This window comes from Amaranthus tricolor, chromosome 2, assembly GCF_026212465.1.
Source record: "Amaranthus tricolor cultivar Red isolate AtriRed21 chromosome 2, ASM2621246v1, whole genome shotgun sequence".
Taxonomy (NCBI): Eukaryota; Viridiplantae; Streptophyta; class Magnoliopsida; order Caryophyllales; family Amaranthaceae; genus Amaranthus; species Amaranthus tricolor.
The window spans coordinates 38,326,779-38,344,348 of record NC_080048.1 but is presented as its reverse complement, the minus strand read 5'-3'; the positions used below and the strand labels follow the sequence as shown (position 1 = coordinate 38,344,348).

The 17,570-nt window shown below is 29.8% G+C and overlaps 2 protein-coding genes across 2 annotated transcripts; one reads left to right on the top strand and one right to left on the bottom strand.

Annotated features, from left to right (window-relative positions):
* The first annotated feature begins 807 nt into the window (after positions 1 to 807).
* On the top strand, positions 808 to 6,942 carry LOC130805918 (transcription initiation factor IIA subunit 2-like). Its single transcript, XM_057670757.1, has 4 exons — positions 808 to 1,014; positions 1,224 to 1,362; positions 1,439 to 1,489; positions 6,486 to 6,942. Exons 2-4 carry the CDS (start codon positions 1,234 to 1,236, stop codon positions 6,624 to 6,626), a joined length of 321 nt encoding a protein of 106 aa, XP_057526740.1. The 5' UTR covers positions 808 to 1,014; positions 1,224 to 1,233; the 3' UTR covers positions 6,627 to 6,942.
* A 4,385-nt stretch (positions 6,943 to 11,327) lies between these two features.
* On the bottom strand, positions 11,328 to 11,798 carry LOC130805797 (glutaredoxin-C9-like). The gene has a single exon (XM_057670582.1). The coding sequence runs from the start codon at positions 11,796 to 11,798 to the stop codon at positions 11,328 to 11,330; it is 471 nt and encodes a 156-aa protein (XP_057526565.1).
* Positions 11,799 to 17,570: the final 5,772 nt, after the last annotated feature.

Here is a 17,570-nt window from a genome sequence, read left to right as displayed (position 1 = left end):
ATTTTTGTATATGGCAATAGTGTAAAAAGAATATTATTTTCTAAGTTGAATCGAATTGTCTAATCACTTAATTTTTCATAATATTAACTATATTTATAATTATTAGGTATATATAACTCATATTACAAAGAGTAATCTATGAATTACAACCTTCAATTTTAAGAATTTACAGATTACAGTTTCAAAGTTATTTTTTTTTTGAATTACAACATTTAAAGTATTAAAGTCTATGCTATTAAAGCCAAGTGACCATTGACTAACTCAAATGACCTTTGACCAACCTAAATGATTTTTGACCATTATTAATCATCTTTGACTTTTGTTGATTATCCCTGATCACCTTTGAATTTGCTAATTACCAATGGCGTCCTTGTGTTTTAGCACTTTAACGTTGTTTTTATACATCATAACGATATTTTTTCTAAAAATAAACATCGCGATTATCTTTATAGGTTAACTCTTTTGAAAATTCGATTGAAACAAGTACATATTCGCCTATTTTCCTGCAGGTAAATAAAAAAGATATTTAACGTCGTTTTTACCTATCATAATATTTTATCAAAATAACGAACTTCACGACTACCCTTATGGAATAACTCTTTTATTAATCCGATCGAAATAAATACTTATTTACCTATTTCAAAAATTTTAAATTCTCTATTTTCAAACTTAAAATGCTTATTCCAAGGTCTAAAATAACTACTCCAAAGTCCAAAGTATTAAATGACAACTTATTTAATTAGCTTGATTTACGAAATGGATTGAACTGTGATGTGATCATATATATGTGCGGCCGTTTTACATGAAATTCAATGCTCCTACAAATGAGTTAAGGGTAGTATCGTAAACAAAAAGTAAGTAAACGATTCCAGCGGAAAGCGGGTACAAAAAGCACGAGAGAGCATAACTGAGAAACAAGGATATAAAAGCTCTTCCAACAATTCGTATTTGGAACCATTGATTCAAACTACGGGACTTCAACCGGAATCCATCTTGATTATCTTCCTATTGATTGTAATTTCCTTCAATTCCTTCTATTTTCCCTCAAATTTTCTGAATCATGATTACTTTTTTGATGTTCAAATCTCACTTATATGATTATCAATTTATATGTGCAATTCTCTAATTTTTTCACGAATTTGTTGATGATTTTACTGATTTCTGTATTGAAGTATGATTATACTAAGATTTTTTTGTTTCGTGATGTTAAAACTACTGAACAGATCTTAATTTATGGCGACATTTGAGCTTTACCGAAGGTCGACGATTGGTATGTGCTTAACTGAGACATTAGATGAGATGGTTGGAAATGGTACTCTCCATCCAGATTATGCTATCCAAGTTCTTGTTCAGTTCGACAAGGTTAACAATTTTGCATTTTATCATGTTGATGGATGTTTTTATTTCGTATTTTAGAGCTATTTTTTTTGTGGTGCAGTCGATGACCGAAGCTCTTGAGACTGAAGTGAAGACTAAGGTCACTATTAAGGTACTCTCCGTAGTGTTCTTAGAATGGTTTAGCTTTTTATTTGTTAATCAAAGAACTTCCAAATACTTGCATATAAAATAATTATTGTTTTATCTTGCTGATTTTGCTAGAAATGTAAACTTTATGTGGCCCTTTCCCTGCTTGATTATCTTGTATTTAAAAAAAAAGATAACATTTTTACTTGACCTCATAAATTGACATTTAGTGTTAAGTTGTCTTCGTGCGATTTTTTATTTTTTATTTTTTTTGAATCTGATTAAGGTAGCTCATCTGCTGTTTAATTATAAGGTGATGATAGAATTAAAGGTAAAATATTTGCTGGATTCATAAAGAGATATTCCTATTAGAGACAATTATTGTGCTGCTAATGCTACACATAACTGTTAAATGCAACTCCTTTGACATGAATCAAGGGTAAGAGTATGTCAATATAGTTGAAGATATGTATGAGGAAGTGCAAACCAACGTTAAGATATGTGGAGGAGCAAGTGAAGATTTTCCCAATCATGATTTGTATACGTTAAGGTTTTGCTTTGAGTCCTTTCTTGTTTACGGTGGTCCTAAATGAAATAACAAGACCTACACAAGATGTTTCATGGTGCATATTGTTCGCTAATAATATCATATTAGTGGATAAACTAGAGATTGAGTTAACACAAAGTTAGAAACATGGAGGCAAACATTCTATTCATAAGGATTAATCTTAGTTGGTGTAAAACAAAGTATATGGAATGTCATTTTGACACGAATTAACAATATATATAGGTGGTCTTAGGTTAGATAAGAAAGAGCTTGTTATATGTGAGTGTATAAGTATCTTAGACTAGTTTTTATAGATATTGAATATTGATTAAGATGTAAAGCATTTAATTTAGTGTGAGCGACTCAAATAGACAATTGAGATTTAAACATTATGCCCTCGAGGTGTGCCAATTTGGTTAAAGGAACAATTCTAACGGATTTTCATTATAATCTGAGTCCAAAATTTGGGTTTTGAGATGAAAACATTGTGGAAATATAATGTTAGATGAGATGCATATGCTAAATGGATGAGTGGATATACCTATAAGGATGTTATTCAACGTGAAGATATACGAAAGACGGAAAGAGTTATGAAGTTACAAATATTGAAGACAAAAGGAGAAAAATATTTATGCTAGTTCGGTCTTGTGCAAGAAGACATTATGGAGCTTTGAAGAAGATGTAGGCCGAAGATTATTTCGATCACATGAGTGAAGAATTACATGACAAATTAAAATTTTCTAGAGTAAATGAAAAGATAGGTTTGAATGAAGAAAATTAATCTAAGTAGATAATTATTAGAATTTATGTTCATGATTTTAGAGTACTATTAAATTGGGCCAAAAAAGTATGATACTTGTTAGTGATAATCTCCCACATTAATTTGTTTTGATTTATCTAATTGACAGTTGACACCGTATGTTGGGAGTAAAGCTTTGACGTTGTTGGCTTTGTTGTAGCTTGTAGGGTTTGAGAGATACTCAAAATCTATAACTTGAAGGTAAAATCCATCTTATAAACAAATGAGACATTGGAGCTTTTACTCTTAGGCGATTTTGGATCGCTGTGAAACTTTCACATCACAGATTCTAGTTTCCTTCTTTTTCTTCTATTTTCACCCCAATACTATTTCATTTGATGTCTTCTCTAGTTCTCTACTTTTTTTCCTTTTCCTTTTTTTTTCTCTCCACCCTATACGCGGCTTCATGCTGTTTCATTTCTCTTCACTAATTTGAGTTTTAGCCACGTCTCGAAAGAATTCAAGGAAATATTCGAAGAAATTTTAACCCCCCGTCGACATAGTTTGTGGACTCTGTCGCGTGGAATATCTTATTCTCTCGTCCTAGTTTTAACTTCTTACTCCAATCCCCTCAACCTTTGCAATCTGTTGTTGCAAGCGTCAGGGCCCAGAGTTACTCAACTGGTTCTTTCTTATCTTATCTTGCATATGTGCCACTCCTATTTTCGGTTGAAATCTGTATTGGATTTGAATTGGATCCCTCAAACTGTTCCCATACATCCATCTCCCTTTTTAAATGCCTGTCATTGACTTATGTGAAAACTAAAATTGCAAATAATGAATCAAGAAGGTTGGAAACGAGTTTACTTAAGGGAAATTGCTGCGTGGTCCATGTTCTCAGTTTAAAACTTGGGAAGAGTGATTCAAGTACCTTCACTAGGCTGCCCTCCCCTGCCTTAGTGTATTCTTTAGCCTGAGTTTAAAAGCAATAAATATCACCATACAGAAGGTAGACTCTCAACAGAGCTATTTTAAAGTTTTTACCAAAGTAAAATCAAACAACAAATGTACAACATGTAATTGTCACACTTTGGCCTTAACCACCATCAATTCTACATTTGCGTAACAGGCAAGAAGAATAAGAAGGAAACTCCAATTGAAAGTTAGAAGATCTTAGTCAGTTGCTTTTTGGTTTTTAGTGGGAAGCGGGTAAGTGGGATGATATATAATAAAAAGTACACACTCGGAGATGCTATGAATTGTGTTTTTACCTAGGGAGTTTTCTAGACCCCTCGAATTTCTTGATAGTTTTGTAACTACCTTGGGTGTGAACTTATTCTACAACCCTCTTCCTCTCTCTTTCTGTCATCTTCTACTTGTCTTCTGACACTAATTATTCTTGTCCCGTACCTTCTATTTCTATGCTTCGAATTTTAGCATAAACAATAACACTGAAGCATGAAACATTTTTAGAAAGGTGAGCAAACTATCATCCTTGCTTGATGAGTGGATCTTGCAGTCAAGTTCCCTTCTGCCATTGCACTCGAGATTGGCATGAGAAAATTTATTTGTGCTTTCATTTCCTTCTCAAAAGTTTAGCTGGATCTTGACTTGCTGTTTGTTGTACCTTTAATGACCGCAATATATACCTCTCTATTTTGAAAGGAAAACATCATCTTACTCCTATTTATTATTAGATATTTTCTTATACGATCTACAAGACTTAACAATTCCGCTTAAACAAAATTTATTACTAGACTACAATCATATTCTATGTCTTCCACTGTTTGAAAACAGAAGTAGATCTTTACACTAAATTTTCTGCAACCCGTAATGTAGAGGACAACAACTACGCTTAGCAAGGCTCTAGAATGCAATGAGAGGATTCAGAACTCTAGAGATGTGATAGAGACCAAAATGAATTTATTACTTTTTATTTCACCCAACAAAATTCCTAGAGACTACTAATAACAAGGATGTTGTTTCCAATAACTAACGGTTTAATAATACCTTGTTTCAAGTCTAGGAAACATAAATTTAAGTATGAAGAACCAAGGAATTCTTTTTTGATATAGCTGTTAGCTGCTTACGTTTATCTCAATTTAGGTGACTGAACATTTAGTGTATTTCGTGTTTAGTAGAAAATAGTCTTTATTATACGTGTAATTAAGAGTGATGAGTGGAGACAGGTTGTTTTTGGTTATCAGTTTAGTCATGTGTGTTGAAGTGTCCTTGAGTGCCTTGTTTGTCATCCTCGATTCAATTTTTTTGGAATTACATGGGTTCAAGTCTGTAAAGTAAGTTGTGGATTACAATCTGCAGATTTATAGACTGGTTCCGGATTCTGTTTTGTGATTGGAAAGCAAGTGAATTGCTGAAAATTACAAGCTAGTTCCTTAGGCTATTTGGTCGTGTACATGGAAGCGTCAAAGTCAAATTTTGGAGAGAAAGGGCTTGCGATGTCGAGCTCTAAATTCTACCGTCTAGGAGGATGTGTGTAGTTGTAAACAGGCCTACTGAGTTTGTAGTATTTCGTCGAATATTGGTTTAGGATAGTGTCTTGCTTTTCACCATCTATCAAAAGGGAGGAATATTAAAAAGAAAATTCGAAGAAAAACTGAATACAATTAAAGCTTTTATGAAGTTGATCATGTGTATTATGTTTGTATTCTTATTTCTTTTCCTTTGTCAATGTAAACGGCATATGCAGCAATAAGAGCCCACAATTTTATATGGGTTTTTGTTGTATGACGTCGAGGGAGGCTGAATATTTGCATATTTTTCTTAGTCTGTCTGGTCGAGAGTTTTACAAGGCTCATGCAACTATTATGTTTAAACAAATTAATGAGTTGTGGGGATAACGGTTATTTATCTCCAATTTGTAACACAAGTAAGCACAATTCTTGAAAGGCTGAAGCAGATTGATGGGTTGAAACATAGGCATTGAACTTGTGGGGATAACGGTTATTTATCTCCAATTTGTAACACAAGTAAGCACAATTCTTGAAAGGCTGAAGCAAATTGATGGGTTGAAACATAGGCATTGAAGTTGAGGAAAAGATCTTGAGACTACATTGCTATTGGGACTGTTTGACTAAAAGCTCACGCAACTTGCATTGGCAGTTTGACACATAAAATAGTACCAATTTGAAGACGACAGTAATGGTCTGTTCTCTTCGGTACATTTTAAAGTTGTCTGTATTGAACTTAACTGAACTGAAGGAATTACTGTTGAACTGAATATAATTGAACCTATTAGTGCGTAAGTAAACTGTAGTTATTACTTATTAGTGTTGAATTTGACTGATGCTTGGTATATCTAAGTTAACGAGAACATACCTGGTCTCTGAGACTCTATGTTATAGGAGGGCTAATGACGGATTATAATATATAGGCACCGCTGTAATAGATACTGCGTCAGAAGCTTTGATTCGCATGAAACTTTCAATGATGTTGGTCCACGACACATTAAGGGTGATCGTGACAAAAGCACATAGATATCATATTATGCAAAATTTTGTTGGGTGATCTTTCGGTGTATTGGAATCGATCTTTCGAGTGACTTTGTTCTGTATGAAACCACTTAAAGTCGCCTTACAGCTTGAACTATGAGACTAGTTTATCAATTTTATTCTAGGACTTGACTTTGGTGCTTCCGAACTCAGAATTTAATAGATATCTTGATGGAATCGACTCAAATACATATGCGTATCTAATTCATTAATCGTTTTGCAGGGCCATCTCCACACCTACAGATTCTGTGACAATGTATGGACTTTCATTCTGCAAGATGCATCGTTCAAGTGTGAGGATTTGCAAGAAAATGTAAGCCGAGTTAAAATAGTTGCATGCGACTCGAAGCTTCTAACGCAGTAATGTGTATCAGGACGTTAAGCTTTGATCTAGTGACAAATTTATTCTGTTCTAGTCTAGTTCTCCAGACCTCGCCCGAGCACTTTATTACCGTAGAAAGGTGCATGGATACTAAATCCTATCGGTTTATGAAACACTTATCATCATCATCATGTCCATTGTATCCCGTTCATATCATGTGGAACTCTTTTTATCATCCAAGAAACTTAAAGCATCAAACTCTTATTTATTGTATGTATCCATAATGCTCTTTCTATCTACTCCATTGTTGTATCCATAATGCTCTTTTCATATTTTATTATAAACTATTACTTCTATTTAATTAAATTTTTTATCAATAAAAGATGTAAGAAAAGCCTTGGATTAAAGATAGAAATACATTGAATTAAACTTGAGGATTATAGGATATTAGATTCAGCTAGTCTCTTAAGAGATCGTCTCTTTGAGAGACGTATTTCAAGTCCAGTTCATTAAAGATTAATGCTTACCTATTATTTTCTTAATGCCTATTTACATTATCTTTAATGCCTACTTTTAATATCTTAAATGTCTATTTATATCATTCATAATATTTACTTATAATATTTAAAAAATATATAATTGGCTGGCCCAATTAGAGTTGGTCTCTTAAAAAGACTGTATTTCATAAGAATTTGTGTATTAGATTTGGATCAAAGAGAGAATAATTTAAAATTTGAGATTTATAACTAACTGAAATAATATTAATAATAATAAAGGTGGGAATAAATAAGACTAATATAAGGTCATTTACAAAAAATAATAATTTATTAATTAATTTTAATGGGTTGTGTTGGGATGGTTTGTCTCATACTGAAGGATTGAAGTCTAAAGATGATGTACACACTTATAAGTTATTGGAGGCTTTCTTCCCATTGATATGTAGTTTTGAGTTAGTATCCCTTTGACAGCTTATGAATTGTATATGTGTATATAACTCGTGTTTTTCAAATATGCCAGCATTGAGTATAAGTTCAATTCAATTTAATAACAACAAATCTTACAATAAAATACAAAAAACAATGACCCTAGTGCTACTTTATGGCCCCCATCTAGAGTGACTTTTAGGGTTAGATGAATGCAATATTACCCTTTTTAATAATAAAGAGATTGTTTTGAATTAAATCTTCTAATTAAACATTAATTTAAATTAAAAAAAAAATACTAATTACACATTTGAAAATATTGCCATTCACAGTACAAAATGATTATGACTCCATGCTTGAAGACAAAGCTTTAAAGGCAAGCAACAATTATTCTTAGAATTATTTTAAAATATATATCCTTTGCTTAGTTCTATTAATAACTCTATAATATAATCCAAACAAAAAGAATGGAAATCACACTCAACAAGACAACAATACCATCAAAGATAGAGCTTTATTCCATCCCTAAGAAAAACCTTTTTTTTTTTGTTTTATTTTATAATCCAAAAAAAATGGTGCCAATTACAACAATACTTAACATTTTCACATTCACTCTTATATTTCTACTGAATCCTTTGGATTCATACATCCAAACAATCTATTATCCAACTCAAGATTCAGTTTCCATATCTGGCTCTCCCTTCCATTACCCAGGTGTTTTTCTTCCTTAAGATGGATTGTATAGATTTGAAAGATAGGGGTGTTATTTTGGATACTTGTTTTTGATGTTCAATATTTATTGTTTTTGGTTTTTCACATATGTTTTCATAAGTCCGCTTGGTGACTTTGAGCTTTCAACTTTTTAATGTAGTAAACAAAATATTTAGTTTTGCGTTAAATTAAATATTTATTTCGACTGAATTTCGAAATATGTGGACAATTAGGCTGATTATAGCGTTTGTTTTTTTAAAAAAATGTCATTACATTGGATAATGATAACGTAAAGTTAACAAAAACACTTCTATTTTGTCTACCACGTAAAAAATTGGAAAATCAAGGTTACCATGTAGATTAAAAAATATTTGTTTATCACAAGAGAAAGTCGAAAATTCAAGATTACCACATTCCTTTTATTTCTATTGTAAAATTTTAAAAAAAAAAATAGATCATCAATGCACTATATCTTTAGTGTTTCAATTTTGATTGATACATCTATAAATAGTTCAAGATGTGTTTACGTGTTTCATTTTATTTTTTTTGGCCTGTTCATATTAAATACTTTATTTTTTTATTCGATAACATTTTCCTTTTATTTGTATTAAATTATAACGTTTTTCCTTGCCTTTTTGCTTGCTTATTCCTTATATGTGGTTCCATATGGCTTTGTCATTCCTTTTTGTTAAAATTGGTGAAAGAACTACAAATGAATTCTAGCTAGAATCAGTTAGGACAGTCAAAGTAAAGAAAAGTGTAGTTCTGGTTAGGAGCTTTTAAGTTTCACAGATTGTTAAAGATACGGTCTCATGAGATAATTTATATTAAGTTGAATTAATATACATTTACTCCCTCTGTTCTTTTTTTTATCTTCCACGTTACTATAACGGATAGTTTTAAAAGTTCTTCCACTTTAGAATACTTTCTATTTTTTGAAAGTTTTTATCCCACTTTTACCCCTTAAACCCCACTTTTTCTTTTAATGTACCCCTTTTTTTTATTAATAATTATTTTCTCTCTCATATTTTCAATACAATCATCACTTCACACTACTATTTAATTAAAATAATACCCACTACAACCTCAAACTTCCAATACAATCATTACTTCACACTACTATTTAATTAAAATAATACCCACTACAACCCAAAGATTCTATCTTCCTTAATATGTGTGAAAAACCCAAAGTGGAAGATCAAAAAAGAACGGAGGGGGTATTATTTAAAGTGATAACTTACAATTTTAAAATGATTACTTGTTATAATTTAAGATAGATCACTTATAACCTTTAAAGTCATCACTTACAATTTTAAAGTAAACAATTAGATAAATTAACTAATTATATAACCTTGTCTCATAATAAGACGGTCTCATACACAACTTGCTGAAAAAATTGAAAATGTGAAACAAATAAGCAAAATAAAAATAAAAAAAAAAAAGAGATTCAGGTAAACTTAATTCCGCAGTTACTAACATAACTTCCATTTTTTCTAACGGTATGACATTGTCTCCCTTCTGTTCGCAGTTAATAACTGCGAACAAACAATTTTGACTTTTTTTACCAATTTTTTTGTTTGCTGTTAGTAACCGAGAACTAACCTAACCTTAAACTCGGACATAAAAACGCTTATTTTTAAAATTAAATTTACCCCAATCTCAAATTTTTTTTTTTGTTGACTTTGCTTATTTGTTTCACATTTTCCTCAAAATTTATGTTTTTTGGGCTTATTAAGGATTGCAAGTATAAGCTCAATGACATTTGTTTTGGGCTGGCCTTTGTTATAAGGCTAGATGTTTTTTTAAGAAAATTCGAAACAAATAGGTAATTTTAACAAAAAAAAAAAAACAAAATAATAAGCTTCGGTTAAACTTAATTTCAAAAATAAGCGTCTTCATGTTTGAGCCTAAGGTTAAGTATGTTCGCAGTTACTAACAGCGAACAAAAAAATTAGTCAAAAAAAGTCAAAATTGTTTGTCCCAGTTATAACATTGTCTCTCTTTTATTCGCAATTAATAACTGCGAACAAACAATTTTGACCAATTTAATTTTTTTGTTCACTGTTAGTAACTATAAATATATCTGACCTTAGGCTCGGATATAAATACCCTTATTTTTGAAATTAAGTTCTCCCGAAGATCATTTTTTTTTTCTTAAATACTTATTAGTTTCAATTTTTTTTTAAGGGGGCTAACACTTTTTATAAACATTGTTTTCGGTGGGATTTGTTAGAAAATTTGAAAAAAAAATAACATTTTAAAAGAGTTCTCAAAATAAGTTTTTGAGAAATTTAAATTTTAAAATTTTTCCAAAACAAGCGTTTTCATGTCAAAATTAAAGTTAGATATTTGTTCACTTTGCTAACAGCGAATAAGAAAATTGGACGAAAAAAGTCAAAATACTTTATTCGTTGTTATTAAAAGTGAATAAAAAGAAGACAATATCGTAACGTTTGAAATGAGAAAAAATAAGTGTTAGTTTGCTAATCGTTTGATCTATAGTACATACACTAAATCCTCTTCACTACAAAGTTTAAGGAGTATGTCATAATACTACCAATTAATTTTAGCAGTAAACTTAATTTCTTTATATTTGTTGCAAGTGGATAAGTTATGTTCCCCTAAAAAAAAAAAGTTAAGTTCCTCTTTAATTAGTTGTCCGTTTCCATTTCTTAATCATATTACCATTCACCAAGACATGCAAATTGCAATTTTTATACATTATTTTCGAATATTTAGATATTTGGTTTTGCAAATATTCAGATTCAGATATTTAGTTATGAAATATCCTATTTTGAAAATTGTATAAATATATTATTATTTTTAAAATTGGATTTCGAATATCAAATTAAATAATTTGAAATCCTTAACCCTTCAAAAATCCAGCCATTTAAGTCTAATCCATTAAAAATCCGTCTATTAAAAAATCTGGCCTAAAGTCCAATGAGCCCGACCCGTTGCACACCTTTAATTTGTAAATATATTTCTGCACAACGAAGTAAAAATCATTTATTCATTCTAATGATGCAAGCATTGAATTATTATTTAATTTATAATTAAAAAAAAACAATAAAGAAAAACATTAAAAATATCTGTTATGGACCTATATTTATAGCCACAAGGCCCCTGCATCTTTAAGAATAGGAGTCAATTCGCCGGTAATATGAGTAGCAATTACCCAATCTAAATCACCATACCATCGTCCACCAATAAACAAGGTCGGAAAATTTATACGACGTTCGGGGTGGGGCCCTTCAGCATCGTTTCTGAAGGGCCCGACTCGTTCGAGTTGATCAACAACAAACTCTTGATCGAGCTCGTCCACTTCATGTAAAGCCGGGTTAACACCTAAACTAATTAGCAATCGCCTTACCACGTGATTCATACAACACCCACATTTTCCAAAAATAATAACAACATTTTCATCAATCAAGTTTTTGATATCGTTGTTGTCGTTTTGATTTTTCTCCACCGTCGGATTTGATGAAGATGACATTGTAAGATTTTGGTTTACAATCAATGGTGATGATTTTTGAATACTTTTTGTTTCCCATGCCTTGTAAGGAAGTGCTTGGTACATTTTTTGCTATTGGGTTGTTTTAAGTTTGAGAATGAAGGCAAAGAGTATATATAATACTTTTAAAAATTTTCATACAGTCTAGCGATAATTAGTAAGATCATTTTTATTAAGCTGACTCAATGTATACTTATCGTGTTAAAATGAACATTTATAACTTATAATTTTAAAGTAATCACATACGATTTTAAAATGATTAATTAGAGAAATTGACTAATTACATGGACTCGTGTCATGGTAAGTCGACGGGTTTATAGCAGAAAAGGAATGTCATTGTCAAGTGTCAACTGAAATGAAGCGTAATTACGCACTAGATTATGTCACTTTATAGAAGGTGATGTGTTTTTTGCGTCATTTTTATGTGTCATGTGTTGTTGCGTTGAAACTTGAAAGTATGAACAAGTTGGAGGAGTATTTTATTGGGTGACCCATTGGATTACGTTTATGAGACGTCCTTTATTAGTAATATACAAACCATGTTCTCGTATTATGACATCTTTTTGGCATACGGATATTGTTACGTTTTCAACTAAATGTACAGATGGTGGGTCATTATAAATAAACTAAATGTGCAAAATATAATTAAAATAGCAAATGATGCTAAATAAACGGAATAGTGCGACTAGTCAGTTTCTCTAAAGTGATTAAGAAAATGAGTGAGGTGGTGTTTTATGGAAAGTCAGAGAAGTATGTGGATGAAATGAAATATAACTTAAATACGTGGATGAGAAATAGTGAAAAAATGTGAGTCGTGTCCAAAAATAAAAATAAGGTAAATTTAGTGGAACAAATTTTAAAAGAAAATAGGGCAATTTTGATGGAACAAATAGGGTATATTTTATGAAAAATTGGAAAATATTTGTATGAGATGAAAAGTTAAAATTAAATGTAATGATAAATTAAATGTATGGATGAGAAATAATATAAAAATGTGAGTCAAGATCAAAAATAAAAATAAGGCAAATATATTTGACAATTTTAGCTTATTTTGGTTGCGTGCTGGTCAAATCATCTAATTCTAGTGTGTGGTAAATTGTTTGAGTGAAGCAGCTTATATTGCTATCAATAAACTGTTTTGAACATATTTACCTTGTAACGGGTTTAAATTCAGTTAGTCAAACCAATTAATTAAATTAACTGTTCAAATCAATCACTATAATCAATTATTAATTATTTATCTAACACCATCAAAATTAATGAACAAATCATATTATTCCAACGAGTTATTTGTTGTTTGCCAAATATATCTCAAGACTCAAAGTGAGCAAGGTTTATTTAGAACCGCCATAAATGACGACTATGGTGACGCATTACCACAACTACATCGTACATGATGACTTCACCATCGGTTTGCTCTTTTTTAACTTATATGAGGTATAAGATGAGAAAGAATTACTTAAAAGGATAAATTCCGAAAAGATACTACAAGAGTTAAAAGATATTTATATTTGAATTTTTTTTAGTGTATGTCATTTATAGAAATTAAGATTAGGATATGAAAAGGGAACGAAAGTAGCAATCCATACTCATAAAAAAAAATGCGCCTAAAGATTCCTCAACTCAAGAAAGTTCCTCGAGAAACGATATTTTTTACAATAAAAAAGACTGAGACTGAAAAACCATAAGTCCGCATTATACAATACAAACTTGACCCTTCACAAATAAAGAGAAATAAATAAATTACTTATAAATAAGAAAATAAATTAATAAAAACTAGGTAAAGAGTATAAGAGAGTTAAGGGAAACTACAAAAATTTTGCTAATAAACGTCTCCGAGACATGTAAATAAAGATATAAATCAATTTTAAATAGTAAGTTAGAATATATTTAAACCTTGAATTATACTACCTCCAATTTAACACTAACGTCTCATTTGCTTTTCAGACAATATTCATCTCTTACTCTTAATTTGTATTTATTATTAATCTACAAGTTAAAACATAGTCATGTGGGATCTTATTTGATTTTATAGTATTATTTTTATCTTTTATTTTGTTTCTTAATTTTACTCTTTCAAAATTCTTATTAACAAACACCCAAAAAATGTTTGTTAGCTTTTTCCATTCTATAATAATTAGAATTATTACCGCTATTTTTCATTTTAATTCATCACAATTAATTTTGCACTCTTTTCTTCATCTCATAATCTTTTTTAATCTTACTCATAAATTTATTCTTTCTCTTCATCTTAATTAATTATTTTTATCATCTATTTTTTTATCTTATTTTCAAATACAATTTTCTGTATTATTAATTTTTACCCAAAAAGCAGATGATGTAATTTGCAAGATAGGAAGGGAATAAAGGTGTTTAAAACAGACCCGACGATCTAATACTTACTAGACTCTGTAACCGAACCTGACTTGACGGACTTCAAAATGATTTAAAATTAATTTAAAATCAATGTGGGCACAAAAATCAATTTTTAACCAACCCAAAACATATAATCCGAAATACACCCGATTACCCGAATGAACACCTTAAAATGGGAGTATATTATAGCAATTGAATGAAGATTGAGGAGGACACTATCACTTGCAAGAATTGATGGGTCACCAATCTAGTAGTATAGAACCATTGTATGGTTTACATAAATGCGTACATCCTGACGTATTGCTTCGAATTGGATACCATCTTCACTCTGCAATAAAAGTGTTCTTCTTGTCCCACTAATTTGCTTCCATGAATTAGCATAAAAGAGAAAATGAGTTATTGTCAACAAAAATATTAGTATTTAATAGTAAATAAAGATAGAGATTAAATGGCGTTAATAAAATGAAAAGATAGTTATAATATATGGATGATAGTAAAAGAAAAAAATAAGAGTGCATTTTCAAATATGAGAATGGTGTAAAATGAGTGAGACAACCCAAAGTGACAAATGATACAAATTGAGTGGCGACACTTATTGAACTAAATTAAGTAAATAACTTGAGGTAGTCTAAGTAAATAACAGTGATTTGTAATATTGGCAAATCACTCTTATGTGGAAGAATTTGATATGGTAAGACTTTTAAGATTTTAATTTACCTTTTTTGTTTACTTTATTAGTATTTGTTGTCTTTTTGTGGTGATTTACAAAGCAGATTTTTTTGTATATGACATGATGCAACAAAAAAATATCATTTAAGATTGTTTCATTGAGAAATTGTTCTAAATAGGGCCTGGCCCCTAAAGTTAGCTAAAACATCAACTTTCGTACTTTAATATGTAATTGGAGCAGCAATCTCGATACATAATAATTAACATTTAATAATAATGTTTAATACAAAAAATATTGCTGAAGTCTTAAAATGCCGAACTATTAAAAACTATAAATCATAAAAACTAAAACTGTTTAAAACAAAAGTAAAATATTACATCTGATAACTCAAAAAAAAATACATCATCATTAAGTCATCAATAAAGATACAAAAAGCAACTAAGTTCTCGATAAATAGTAATTGTTGTGGCCTGGATCGGAACCTGAACTAAATCCTGCAAAATGCTGCCATCCATGATACGGATGACAGCCGATTGAATCGGTCAGCGCTTAACGCCGAGCATAACTTCCTATCCAGCTCAAAATACGAAAATTAAACGCTACATTTACAAAATAATAATTTAAGTACGAACTTATAGTTAATTGACACCACCGTATACTTTTACCATATTCTTTTTCTGTTATATACTTTTAAGTCATTAAGATACCATTTTCAATCATGACAGAAGTACGTTACTGCCACTTATACAATTCGGTAATCTTAACACTTAAGTAAGTTCATTTGGTTAATACTCATAACCGTACCATGCATCATAGCATCAACACTAATCAAGTTTATCACTAATCAACAAGCACATCAATATGACACCTGATATATGTAAGAGTCTGGTTAGGTGAGGACCGTATTCCTAAACCCTAATTGTGGTGGGAGTCGTCACCCCTCCAATACAATATTTATGCTCGAGCTCTATAAGATAGGTAGCGAACCCCCTATCTTACACTGCATTTTATGTGCCGGCCAACATGGACGCCGGGATTTTACATGCCGGTTCATGGTTCGACATTACCTTACTATCAGGGTCATTCAATCAATACTCATTCACATAAGTACATCACATTTTTATTACTACAAGTTGACTTTGAATTTGACTTTGACCAACCTAGGTGGTAACTTCATCTATTTGATATAATTCTTAATCATAACGTTTAATTTACCTTTACTTCTTTATATGTTCATTACTTAATTTTTACACATTAAATTTTATTTATAACTTTATTTTAATAGCTCACTAAATTCACACTAATAACTTAATATTCTATTAATAGTCTCCAAATTAGTATTTTCCACAAATAGCTACTAAAATCTATTTCTCTTGAAATAAGTTCCCAAAATCAAAATTTCCAACTTTAAAATAAATAAAACTTTATTCTCTTCACAAAATCAAACATGCCAATTAAAATTCAAGTTAAACTGCAACATTTGGATAAATTTCCAAAATTCAACAAGTTCACCAAAAATAATTATTTCAAGTTTGGAAAAACAAGTAAACTTATTAGATTCGCATAAGTCAACATTCTAGTTATAAAACAAATAAAACTTATAATTTTACAAAAATCAATATTTTACACATAGTTTAAGAGCAAGTTTACTAAAAATACTTTTACATCTTTTTATATAGATTTTGGTCAAATAGTTAGCAAATAAAATATTTTGTACTAAATAGTAATTAAATGTCACAAAAGTTATTTTTTAATTATGAAATCTCATATATTCAAGAAAATCACTTCAATATTTAATAACTTATAAAGCTTTCTCAAAAATAACTTTTAAGATTGTATTTTAATATTATCACAAAATAGCTTATAATAATATAAAAAAGTAAATCAAGCTCTTTTTCTTTTTAATATGATAATGGTCCAATGGCCTACGAGTATTTTGGGGCTTTTTTCACTAAAAAACAACTTCATTTAATTTATTATAGTAAATCCTAGATTTAAATAATTAACATAATCACTAAAAAAAATAAAAACTTTATGCAATAATTTAGAAATTTACTATAACTTTAAGGATAAACTTAAATCTCAAAAAAAAGTATAATAACAATATTCTTAATATAATCATACTTAGTAAATTACGTTCATAAAATAACTTACTACCTTATGAACTAGTTTGAAGGCTAACATAAACATATTAATAAAAATTCTAACATAAAACAAATTCTTAAATATAATAACATTTCTAATATAACACATAACTCATAAACATACTAGCACTAGTTTATAACATAAATCATACTTAATATCACTAGAATATAATTTTGCACCCAACTTCCTAAACTTGTTCAAAGATTATTAAACTAATATACTAAAAATACTTTTAGCATACACATACTTAATATAATCTTGATCATAATTTCATTAAACTAACTTGCACTAAAACATATGAACATATTTTATACTTTGCATATCATAAAGTAAATATAATGTAAAATTCCACAAAAAGAGTAGGGTAAGAAGTTATACCATACTAACACCAAGAATTAGTACTAAGTACTAATTAGGAAAATAATAAGAAATAAGACCCTCCAAGATAGATAATAATGCTCCAAAGATAATTAATCCAAACTCCCAAAATAATGATGATGATTTAAGTTAAATAAAGAGTGTTCTAAGCTCCATGTTCTTGAATTTCTTCAACTAATAATAAAGGTATTAATATAGTAAGATTTTAATGAAGTGAAAATATAAGAAAGTATGTTAGAAAGATTTGATGAAGGTGATGTAAGTGATCT

Bases quoted from the DNA above. Each gene is read 5' to 3' on its own strand.
- LOC130805918 (XM_057670757.1), top strand. From the start codon at position 1,234: ATGGCGACATTTGAGCTTTACCGAAGGTCGACGATTGGTATGTGCTTA. The intron at 1,363-1,438 runs GTTAACAATTTT...TTTGTGGTGCAG, and splicing joins TTCTTGTTCAGTTCGACAAG to TCGATGACCGAAGCTCTTGA. The intron at 1,490-6,485 runs GTACTCTCCGTA...ATCGTTTTGCAG, and splicing joins AGACTAAGGTCACTATTAAG to GGCCATCTCCACACCTACAG.
- LOC130805797 (XM_057670582.1), bottom strand. From the start codon at position 11,798: ATGTACCAAGCACTTCCTTACAAGGCATGGGAAACAAAAAGTATTCAA.